Source organism: Morone saxatilis, unplaced genomic scaffold (genome assembly GCF_004916995.1).
Source record: "Morone saxatilis isolate NCDOM2014 unplaced genomic scaffold, NCSU_SB_2.0 Contig2, whole genome shotgun sequence".
NCBI lineage: Eukaryota > Metazoa > Chordata > Actinopteri > Moronidae > Morone > Morone saxatilis.
In genome coordinates, this window is record NW_023339762.1 from 3,796,011 (window position 1) to 3,807,969 (window position 11,959).

General features: G+C 38.9%; 2 protein-coding genes across 2 annotated transcripts in view; both read right to left on the reverse strand.

Moving 5' to 3' along the window:
* LOC118330310 (probable E3 ubiquitin-protein ligase HERC3) overlaps positions 1-5,318 on the reverse strand; it is a 16,946-nt gene extending 11,628 nt beyond the window's left edge. The window contains exons 1-13 of the mRNA XM_035664800.1: positions 4,927-5,318; positions 4,685-4,805; positions 4,469-4,545; positions 3,979-4,200; positions 3,797-3,888; positions 2,964-3,094; positions 2,317-2,441; positions 1,501-1,577; positions 1,276-1,391; positions 1,091-1,150; positions 902-1,007; positions 585-777; positions 121-269 (exon numbers count right to left, since the gene is read on the reverse strand). Coding sequence (XP_035520693.1) covers positions 121-269; positions 585-777; positions 902-1,007; positions 1,091-1,150; positions 1,276-1,391; positions 1,501-1,577; positions 2,317-2,441; positions 2,964-3,094; positions 3,797-3,888; positions 3,979-4,200; positions 4,469-4,545; positions 4,685-4,805; positions 4,927-5,149 — 1,692 coding nt within the window. The 5' untranslated portion in view covers positions 5,150-5,318. The remainder of the gene's footprint in view (positions 1-120; positions 270-584; positions 778-901; positions 1,008-1,090; positions 1,151-1,275; positions 1,392-1,500; positions 1,578-2,316; positions 2,442-2,963; positions 3,095-3,796; positions 3,889-3,978; positions 4,201-4,468; positions 4,546-4,684; positions 4,806-4,926) is intronic.
* Positions 5,319-5,850: 532 nt separating this feature from the next.
* LOC118330022 (probable E3 ubiquitin-protein ligase HERC4) lies at positions 5,851-11,887 on the reverse strand (the record flags this gene model as incomplete). The annotated part of the gene is given in 16 exon segments (XM_035664395.1): positions 5,851-7,044; positions 7,428-7,530; positions 7,620-7,803; positions 8,093-8,163; positions 8,258-8,324; positions 8,611-8,777; positions 8,958-9,098; positions 9,224-9,394; positions 9,546-9,644; positions 9,887-10,003; positions 10,144-10,292; positions 10,509-10,707; positions 10,881-10,986; positions 11,095-11,154; positions 11,260-11,378; positions 11,811-11,887. Coding segments are annotated over 16 exon segments (2,045 nt in total), but the record flags the coding sequence as incomplete, so codon positions are not given.
* Between the last annotated feature and the right edge of the window lie 72 nt (positions 11,888-11,959).

The following is an 11,959-nucleotide window of genomic DNA, read 5'->3' on the forward strand; positions in this document are numbered from 1 at the left end:
TAAAACAAGTACATTTAGGTAGTGGTAATTAGGTAAAAGACTGGTAGGAAATAGAATAGTAAAAACGTAGAAAAGTTTAGTGTGGTTTGAAATTCCCAGGAAAAGACAACTGATACTAACATTGTACATATCCTGGAGGACCAGCAGCAGGTTTCTGACTCCAGAGTTGCGAGGTACAGGTTGAGAGGACAGGATCACTGAGAGGGCCTGCTTCCATACCTTCACATGTTTAACCATGGTGGAGGGCGACAGTGAAGACCACCAGTCCACTGAAGGAGACAGCATGGAGATTTGCAGACATTAAAGGGTAACTTTGGTCTTTTTCAACCTGGACATTATTTTACAAAATATTTTTTAACAGGCTACAACATGATCCTTATGGGTAATTGTGCATCGTCAAAATACATTCATTAAATGTTCTTCTTTTTGCCACTGACCAGTTCAGAAAGTGTTTGACAACATTATTTTAAGCTGGTGGACACTTTTTTTTTACTGTAGGTCTGGTAAGCACACTATTAACATGAGCCTGTGATTAATGATAAAGGAAGCCTCTCAAACTTTCATACAGTTATTTCTCACAGTACCTAGGACCTGGAGGCTTTCAGCAGAGAGTCTCTGAATGGCAGCAGCAACCGTCTCTGCAAGCTCAGTCCCCCAACTGTTGTGTCTCTGGATCATGTGCAGAAGCTCATTGAGCAGCGGGAAGACCCTTAACCCCTCCACTCCCACTGGTTCCTCATCAAGAGACGGAAGCAACTGCAAAACAGCAGCCTCAACCTGTTGAGAAAAGATAACTTAACAACTGAGTAGAGTATTACTAAATGGTTGGGAAAGTAAACACAATCTCCCTTGTCAATTACTGATCAGTTACCAAACATACAGTCACATTTGTGTTTCATACCTCTGCAAAAATATCCTGCTTCTTCACCAGTTTCTCAAAAGCAAGTTGTGCAAGTGACAAGTTCAAGCCGGAGTACTTTGGTGAGGTCTGGAAATGTTTATCTTTGCTATGAAGACAAAAAGTATGTGTAAATGTAATGTACAGATACAGAGGAGAAGAAGTAAAGATCATACACACGATGGTGTTTACCTTTGGTCAAGGAAACACTGGTTCACATAGGATGCAGAGGAAAACGTCCTGTGGATCTCCCTGTGAAGGTTTCATATGGTTAGTTTATAACACTGAGAATACAGTGTTAATGGCTCTGCAGACAAACAATAGACTATTTAACAAACAGTTTGAGATAATAGTACCTGTTCATGCATTATACTTACTGCTTTATCTTTTTCCATGATTTTGAATCACACATAGAGTTCCAGTTGTCAATCATATCATCAATAGAGTGCTTTGTTACATTGTTGACGCTGTCAGTGTTTAACTCCTGAACGTCCTGTGAAAGAAACAAGACATGTTTGGTTTAGAAAAAATTACTATATAAATAATTGTATTATTACACCTCCTGCAGTTATGGTGTGTATTGTATGTATTTGTGTTGGTACCTGAATAGACGTGCACGTTGCAAATGAACAGTTTCCTCCTGCGTAGATGTTTCTAATTATGAGACCATTAGTGGTGTCTGAAATAATAATAGAATAAAAGTTATGTCTAATCTTGACATAATTTGACTGTATGGGATAATTTACTCAGGTGACAGTCGACCAGCCTATACCCTTGGACTGTCTCAAACATATAGTACATCTACGTATTCAGTATAAGGCCTTAGTAGATTTAGATTTGTATCCTATTCTGGTACTTATGGTGTACCACAAGGTTCCATTTTTGGCCCCATTTTATTTTCACTATATATGCTGCCACTGGGTTCTGTTTTTAGAAAATACCACATCCTGTATCATTGCTATGCTGACAATATGCAGCTAAACCTCCCTGGGTTAAGCACATGACCTACTGAATTGTCATGAGACTGTCAAGAAATGTGCAAAGTGGGAGGAGCTATTTTGGGCACTCCTGCTTCTAGAAGTTAAAGTCCCATTCTTTTTCCCCATTGATTATGTTATATGACTCAGTTGGAACACTTCTATGGCTTGGATCAGCATTAAACTCTCCAAGTTCAATCATCATTCAGAACAATTAAAAAGAGATTCAATTCCCACTGACATGCCTTCTTATCTATAGCAATGGCACTCATGATTCATGAGGATTGTTGCATTCTGAGTTGTGCCAAATTAACAGACAAACCCAAGTTGAAATAATTGAAACCAGCGGCCAATCTCTCTTCGCATATCTATGGCTGTTAAAGTTATTTTCCTGTTATATGCTATTATCAGTCAATCGAATTATTTCAGAAATGTAGTTACCCTGTGGCATTTGAACAGGTAGTGGCACAGACGGATGACTCTCCTCTCCATGTCCCAGCTGCCCTTGCTCCCCACACCCAAAGGAGTAGATTCTCTTGGAGTTCGTTAGCACTAATGTGTGATGTCTGATTGAGAAAAATATAGCACAAACAATATTTAAATGTCAACAAAAAGAGCTATTTCAGACTTTTGCCAGCCTCCAAAACTCCCTTTTACCAGACTATAGCTAGTGAACTAATTTCTCTGCTGTTGATGGAATGAGGCCTGGACAGCAGAAGGAATGTGTAATGCAACAACCTGAGAATATGAGCCAGTGGCTAAATGTTGTGGTCAAATGCTGAGTTACGATCAGGAAGAGGCTTTGACATTCTGTGACATTCTCAAATGAAACAATGAACTGAAATCCCTTCTTAATGTTAAGATTTATAGCCTCATATTCAATAACTTTCTCATGCAGCCATGCAAAAGTGCTCGGATGAACCTGAGAGGTCTGGCAAACCCGGTATAAAAATATATTTAACTGTGCCATTTGTAAGCAGAAACAGTCACAATTGGAAGATGTAACATCAAATCGTGCTTGAACTGAATTAGTAATAAGACCTAATGGCTCATAATAATTGCATAAGAGTTAAAGATTTGTACTGTACCGTCCACATGCAACCTTGTTGACTTTTGCCCCCCAGAGCTCTGCAACAAGCCGAGGTCGTAGTTCATCTCTGGATGAGTTGTGCCCAAGCTGTCCACATTTACCAGAGCCGAATGTAAACACTGCACCCTCCTAAGGAAAAAACCAGGCAACCATTATTATTGTAAGTTATTTACATATCTGTGGTATCTAAGAAAGCAGTATGTGTTTTATTTTTCTTTCCCAAGAAGCATCAGTGAAAAAACTAATCTTGGCTCTCCCTATGAAGTATCTATCTGATTAGTCTGTGTACAGTAAATAATAATATGAATGACACAGATATGATAATTACACAGATTTGCTCTTTAGAATTCAGGTGTGGAGGAAAATAGTTTGTAAATGGTAAATTATTATAAATGTTTTTTTGCATGGTGGCTACGAGTGTGTAACTATCTTCCTTCACACCTGTATTCTCATCGTGGTCGGCACCTCTCCAACACTGGTGTGCATTCCTAATTGCATATATTCTTTGGTCAGTGAGTAAAGTTAGACACAGCAGATACAACCTGTACAAGTTGTAAAGGTAAACAAATTACCACACAGTATGTATTTTCTGAGTTTACTGGAGTTGGGACTGTGGGAGTGACATTGGTGGGACAAGTTAATGCCCACTCAGCGCAAAGCTTTAACAAGTAAATACATACTTTTCTTTTGCAAAAATTATTGAGATAATTCACAACACATTCCATCAGTTTAGCGTCATTTGTAGAACTGTTTACTGTTGTGTTTTTTCTCTCCAGCAATAAATAGTGGAAGATTACAACATGAAATTGTTAGCAGCTGTCTTTGTCTAACCTTTGTCAAAATGGCAGTGTGGTCCTTTCCACAGGAAATGTGAACAGATTTCTTCATGTTCAGGCAATGAACAGATGTTGGAATATGTCTGTCTATAGGACAAATAACAGGTTTACATGTTACATAAACTGTATTATTTATCATTTATAATAAATGTTAGCTGTAATGACTGCTTATTTTACCCGTCGTGTCTCCCAGCCCGAGCTGTCCACAGTCGTTTCTGCCCCAGCCGAACACACCTCCAGAGACAGAGAGGGCGAAGCTCTGCTCTCCCCCTGCAGCGATCTGGACCAGGGGGATCGCTGACAGAGATCGGAGGTGTTGGGGTGAATTGGCGCCGGCCTTCCTCTTCCCCAGACCCAGCTGGCCTCTGGAGTCCTGGCCCCACGTATACACCTGACCATCTGTGGAGAAATCACCATAAGTGCCACTTTTCCTGTCAACTTTTACTATCCTGTCTAAACCCTGGCTGATACAACTTCCCTACACAACAATTAATAGTTAGTGAATGAATGTTGGAGGGGAGAGAGCTACAGGTATTGTATGTGAATGTTGACTTCTCATGGATGGGACTATTTTAGCACTCTGTGTTTCTGTCTAGACCCCAGACCCAAGTGTCCATGACTGTGTTAGGAGCTAAAAGAATCTTAAATTAGAAGCAGCATACTGTACCTTTGGTCAGGGCAACTGTATGCTGGCTCCCACAAGCAACCTGAGAAACTGCTATGTTGCACAGCACTTCTGGTGTCCTGAAAAGGCAGAGACCAGAGACACTTTAGTAACTATTAGAGTTCACTATCATGAATTCAGGTGCAAATATTTATAAAATATCTATTGTCATTCAGTTGCAATCAACAAACTTGACACATAAACTTTGTCTGTCCTTACCTTGGATTGAAAGGAGTGTGAGCGGTGTCCACACAGAGTACGTTGCCCCTCTCAGACAGCAGTGTGACCACATCATCACCACAGCTCACAGCCTGAATCTTCTCTGGACATTTCACATACTCTGGAAGCACACAGCACATCAGGTGATAGTGGATCAATGCGAAAAAACAGAACTTGCTTTAGCCAGATCTTTGTAAAAAAGTTAGAGTGTAACATAAAGACATGGACATAAGAATGCTCACTCTGTCTTCCTTTGGATCTGGTCCCGTCTTCGCTCTCGTTAGTGCGGATGATGAACGCGTCTCCGCTGCGTTTGGTGAAGGCGAGCACATTGTGACCCGCTGACAGATCCGCGATGTGAAAACTGAGCTTCAAAAAGTGAACTGCATCAGCTTTCGATTGAGCTCTGTTTGAGCCATCTTTCAGCCGAAAGCCCTGCTGACTGTCCTCTCCCCATGAAAACATTTTAGCAAAGTGACTCTGAAAGACCGACAGCTGATTTATATGACTCAGCGCCGTCAGTCAGAAACGAAACTCGGTTCGCTCATTATGCAAACCTGGAATGGAAAACAAAAGTTATGACAACACGCAAAGCCTGGTGAAACGAAAATAACACGCCCAGTGTGTCAGCAGCAGCAGGAGGGGCTGGAGAAAGAAAAACGAAAGTGTCAATGGAATATGCAACACAGGAAAAAGACTGCCAGCTCACGGTTAGTATGCTGCAAGCTGTCAGCTACAGTTACAGTAAAACTCATCTATCAGAGAAATAACTCCTCATGTCCATTCTCTTTCAACTAAAAAACAGTGGTGATAAAGTAATGCTAATGTTACCTATCAGCTGCAACTGCGTGGGTTGCCTGTGAACTATGCAGACATTAAATACTGAGGACAAAATAAAACTGCTATTCTTCTTTCTTTTGTAGGTCCAAGTAATGACCAGTATGATATACTTACATTACACTTACTCTCCCTGTTTGCATGTCCACAAGTGCATGGAAGGGTGTATTTCAGCCTGTGTGTGCGTGTGTGTAAAAAAAGTGAAAACAACAATTTCCCCTCGGGGATTATTAAAGTATATCTTCTTCTTCTTCTTCTATTCTCTATCTTTTGTCCAAAATTACACTGACATTGGTATTTTCAAATGATTCATTTTTATTTTTTCCCACATATATATCATTACACATTGCTGAACATAAAATACACACAAACGAAACATTAAAGCAAAGGAGGAAAAACAAATAATAAAACAATAACAAATATTATTCATACATACAGAAAATACAAGTCCAAGAGTAAAATAAAGTGGACTGTTTGCTGTTTTATTATTTAAAATGATAAATGAAGTGGAGGAGAAAGAAAACAAGAGGCTCTTCAAGAAGTGTGTTGTGTCTCATCAAGTTTATTTAGTCATAAGTTTAGTCACGTTCATGTTAAGTGTTTTCTCATGAGTTATTTCACTTCGACTTATATTAACCCAGCTATCCGCAGCAGTGAACTCTTCTTTGCAGTGTGTTTGCTCTTCCATGAAAAACTGTTGTTTTTCTCTTTACAATCAATGTATGCACCCTCAGTCACTGGGATAAAAAACAGATGCTCGAAGTCTTATTGTCTGGAGATATGCAAGAGATTCTGCAGTTGAATTAAACTATTAACCTGGAACACAGTTTCACAACTTAACATTTGCTCTGTCTTAAGGTGTATATCTATGTTCAGTTTGAGCCGTTATTCCATAGCTGAGATGCATAGAAGAATGTATTTTTGACTGCTCCAACATTAAAAATGTTTTAAAAATTCACTCATTTCACTCATCTCAACAAACATGCACAGTCTCTATAGAGGATTAAGATTTGCTGTATACATTTATTTTGTTAAACTTGGCCCCAAAATAAGAAAGTCACTAACACTGTGACGCAGGAGATCAATCAAATAACTTACGTAAAACATCTCTGCAAATTATTTATATACAGTATATACTGAATGTTTGCTATACACCCACCACACACATCATCTTCATCATAAAGACTTTTAAACCCATCATGTTTGTCAATACACAGTTACAGTAGCCACAAAGGCTACTCTTTGGTCAGCCATTTACAAAGTCCTCTGTTCAGTAGAGATACAGTAGATGGTCATGGTACAGCCCCACTAGTACATTTTTTTATGGTTGCTCAGGGCCTCTGTCAGCTTGGTTTGCATGATCTCCTTGGTTGAGTATAAGGGCAGCTCCAGTTCTGAGAAACATGTATGTGTCTCAGGGTAGTACTGGTCATAGGAGAGGTCCTGGACTTCCTTCACTCGGACTTTCATCTTGATCTTTTCCATGCCAAGAATAGGCTCCCTTTCAAAACCTGTCACAAACCCTAGTGGAGGGAAAAGTGGTTATAAGTGTTTCTAGCTTTTTAATTGATTTATTTTTGTGGCATCCTTAATTGTTGATCTACACACTGCCCTCCCCTGAGGTCAAACTGTCAATTCCAACATAATGTTATCGCTGTTCATGCTAAATGTAACAGTTCTTTTATTGATCACAAATAACTGCTATTGCTGCTAAAATATCACCTCCAGTACAAATGCATTTTCCCAAAAAGGCTTACTAGATATCGAATGTAGAGAAAAGTAGATTGTGATTCATGAGTTGCTTACCCTTGATTCAGTGTGTATATAACAAGGCTAGTCTAGCAGATCTGCAATATATTTCAAAATCTTAATTGTTCTTATATGTTCAAATCAGGTTAATACTTACAAAGGAACGCTTTCTTCTGATCCTCATTTAGTTCATCAAAAACCTCCCAAAACATCTGTATGGTAGGATGGTCAATGTGGTACTCCCCCTCATAACTTGTGTTCTAATTACAGTGAAACAGACAATTACAATTACTTCTGTTTTACCACTGTTATAATCAGTTGTTGTTGTTGCTTTTCTTTTGGACTGTACCTGTTTCAGCTTTGCCCAGTCATGGAAGTCTTTTCCCACCAGCACTGCCTGCAGCTCCTTTGGTCGGAACAACTTTACCAAATCTCGGTCACACACCTGGAAGAAGCCTCGCTTGAACTCCTGAAACACACCCTCCACTGATGTGTTGAAGACATGATTCACGTAGGCATCTACAAACTCCTTCCTGTTTATCAAATAAAAGTTTCAGATATTACGTAACTGATAAAGCCCTCTGGGAGAAATTTAGGAGTTATTATTATTTATTACATTTCAGTTTGATAACCAGTGGGTTAAGATCTTCATTTATTATCTCATTACCTTATTGTTAATGCTCTACTTCAGAGCTTTATAGCATCTTTCAGCTTATTGTTTTGGTTTTCCAGCCCACAACCTTACTATTCTAGTTCACTCTCACTGGTTTCATAGTATCACAAAAAATTGGGCAGAGTGATAAATGCTATCATGAACCTTACTTATTTTCATTTGTCACTGGATTTTCAGGATTTTCAGGATCAAGGTCAACCATTGTCCCATCCCAGGTGATCTGTTGTAAGAAAGGAGAATATAGTGATATCAGTGCTTTGGGACATTATAATGGTTTAAATTACAGAGATATTGGCCATATGTGAAACACCTACTGAAAAATACATGTCCTGGTCTTGTAAGTCGTCATCATTGCAGTCTTCCAGAATGTACTGTAAACTCCTTAAAACACAATAAAAGGAATAATGTGTAAGATATCAAAGAAGATGTGCAATGTTTACAGTATCTTCTGACCAGAAAATTAACGCCTGAAACCAAAACTATAAATCACCATCTGTGATATAGATTTACATTCGTTAGCTCAGTGGGTAGAGCTGGCGACCCATGTACCGAGGCTGTGTCCTTGCTGTGTGTTCCTGTCTGTATTCAGCTGTCACTAAAGGCAATAAAAAGCCCCCAAAAATACTTAAAATAAAATATATATATATAAACATTAATTTACACTTACTTTCCAACACATGGGCTGAATTCTATCATATCCTCCAGTGAAAGCTTTACACTGAGCAGCTTCTTGAACAGAGCCAGTGGAAAGGGCAAGTATATGATGCACTGGTTGTATAAAGCCAATCCACACAGAATCCCGAACTGGAAGTATCGCTGGTCGTCCTGTGTCGCCTGGTAGAGACAATTTATATCAGAACTCTACTGTATGCATTTCTTGAATATAGGATTATGATTTATATGCTCTCTTGAGGTAAGACCTTAATATTGCTTTTGCCATCAGAACAGAATGCATTAAATACAATGATTTATAAGTCCATTGTTGGATTAGTAGTAGTGGATCTAAAGTCTTACTCTGGAAGGGAACCATGCCAGCGTTTCAGAGTCATTGAACATGAACATCCCAGATTCAGGTGACACCATCTCGTGAAACGCTTCGTAAAAAAAATCTTTACTGTAGATGTTATCGATTGTGTGGTTTTCATCAAAATAAACCTAGAAGACAAAAGGGCACAACCTAAGTTTTCCTGCAGAAACAGTATACAAGAGAAACTGAACAATGAAAATGACCAAATGACTTTGGTCATACAATGGCTATCAGATTAAAACTACATGTTTACCACAAGTGGCAGCTTGTAGTCACTGTGATCAGCAGTAGCCAGTTGTTCAAAGGTGTCCTCCAAAACCGATGTCCGCTTCAGGTCCAGTTCAAAGAATACTTCTTCAGGTAGTGGAAAATAGCATTCATATCCAAATAAACTATCAAAGATGATGCGTTGAACTGTTTCCAACTGGAATAAAATGCAAGATTTAATTTCTCATAGCTTATTTTACTATTTTACAATTTTTGTGTTATGTAACTGCCAGCTAACTTCAGTGTTTCTTGAACCTGACTGTATTATGTGTAAAGGCTAATGATGCACAGATCAAGGCTTCAGTTACCTTGGTGTAATCAGCATTCATGTCAAAAACCATTTTCTTTGACTGCAGATCCATCACAAGGGGAAAGCTACAGAGGATAAGTGGCTCAGCATGCATGTTCTAAAAGTGAAAAAAAGCATACAGATGTTTTATTTATATCTTTATATTTCACAATGCATGTATATGACAACTATTGAAGATCACAGAAGTTTTTTTAAATAATTTTTTTCATGAATAGAGAGTGTATGAAAGGTGACAGAAACAGAAGGAGGGATTGACTTGGAAGCTATCACGAAGTGTATTCAAACCCCTGATGTACAGACACATGAGCTCACAAACTAATTAAAATTGTTTTTTTTTACCTTGCGTTGTGACCGTGAACGCCAATGCCGCAGATCCTCATCGAGAAAGTGTTTGTCAATCAACAAACAAAAATCACTTTCTTGCATCCTTCGAGGTTCTGCAATCCTGCTGTTGGTCTTTAAAAAAAGTGTTTTATTTACTAGATGAAAGGTTCAACAAAGTTCAAAGCTTTGTTTTGTAGTAAGAGAGAGCAGGATTACGAGTTTAGGATCATGGTGTGTGACATTTACAGAAAATATAGGTAATAAATACTAACATTGTACATATACTGGAGGACTTGCAGCAGGTTTCTGACTCCAGAGTTGCGAGGTACAGGCTCAAAGGACAGGATCACTGAGAGGGCCTGCTTCCATACCTTCACATGTTTAACCATGGTGGTGGGTGACAGTGAGGACCACCAGTCCCCTGAAGGAGACAGCATGGAGATTTGCAGACATTAATACAAGTAAGCATTTCACAACTAAGCAGATGTCAGGGACAACATTTCGGTACCAAAAATGGAAATAGAAATTCTCACAATTTGGTTTGATTTCACGAAAAACTTTAATAAATTATGTTTTTAAAGATAAAAATAAAACTATAATGTTTCTGTTGATGTTACATGTGTGGTGGTGACAGTACCTATGACCTGGAGGCTGTCAGCCGACAAACTCAGTACGGTAGCAGCGAATGCCTCAGCAAGCTTTGTGCTCGTATGTCTCTTGTTGTGTTTCTGGATCACGTGCAGAAGCTCATTGAGAAGCAGGTAGATCCTCAACCCCTCCACTCCCACTGGCTTCTTATCAAGGGAACGAAGCAAGTGCAGCAGAGCATCCTCAACCTGTCAGTTTGAAAAGGATCGCAATGGTCACTCATCAGCCAACACTTTTGTTCCAGTATGTTGGTGTTCAGGAAAAAATAACAGGACTATTTGGTATTTCTTTTAAAGCCTCCGATCAGTTAGGAGACTCATAATATTTATTAACTTTTCATACACATTACAAACATACATACCTCTGCTAAAACATTGTCCTTCTTCACCAGTTTCTTGAAAGCAATTCGTGCAAGTGACAAGTTCACGCCAGAGTACTTTGGTGAAGTCTGGAAGTGTTTATCTTTTCTAAAAACACAAAGAAAAAAACTGTACTGACATCTGTGTGAACATCTGGGAGCCAGTAGATGTTCTAATTCACCGGATTAAAAGTTATGATGATGATACTATGTTTACCTTTGCTCTAGGAAGCTTTTATTCACACAAGATGCAGAGGAAAATGTCCTGTGAATTTCCCTGTGAAGAGTTATTAATACAGTGTTAAAAGCAGTCATAAAACATCAGGCCATTCAAGAAACAAATTACATACTGGAAAAAAAACTGCTCCTGCTTTATACTTACTGTTTTATCTTTTTCCATGCCTTTGCATCACATTCAGAGGTCCATTTGTCAATCATGCCATCAAGACAGGGCTGTGTTTCATTGCTGACACTAGCACTGTTGGACTCCTCATGAGCTTCCTGTGTAATAAACAAGTAGAGTTGATGTTCACATTATAGTCCAACCACCACCTGTATGAATCTCTTCAATCTTCGTACAAATGACACGACTTTACACTTGCTTTACAATGAAATTGCTGGTGGTGCAATCGCCAATCTTTCCCCTTAATTTTGGAGAATGCAGGTTGCCAAAGTTTTGTTTTTGACAACTTGGGAATGATCAATGACTAATCATCAATATTTTCCTCAGAATGCTGTCCTGGGACTTTTTCAATGTTTGCTTTTGTTTTTGATTATCCTCCATCAAAGTCCACCATGTTGCTATTTATTACTATGTACCTTACAGAAGTGAATGGGGAGGATTGGCATATGCACTGCCCACAGTTTGAAAGGTCTAAAGTCATGTTATTCACAGTGCAATTGGTGAAGCTGGGCTGGTATTTCTGATGGTACCTCGTTAGACGTGCATGTCACAAAAGAACAGTTTTCTCCTGCAAAGATGTTTCTAATTCTAAGGTCATCAGCGGCATCTGGAACAGTAAAAGAATAAAAAAGTAATCTCCTTCATGAAATCGTTCATTGCATTCACATTATCTAATTCA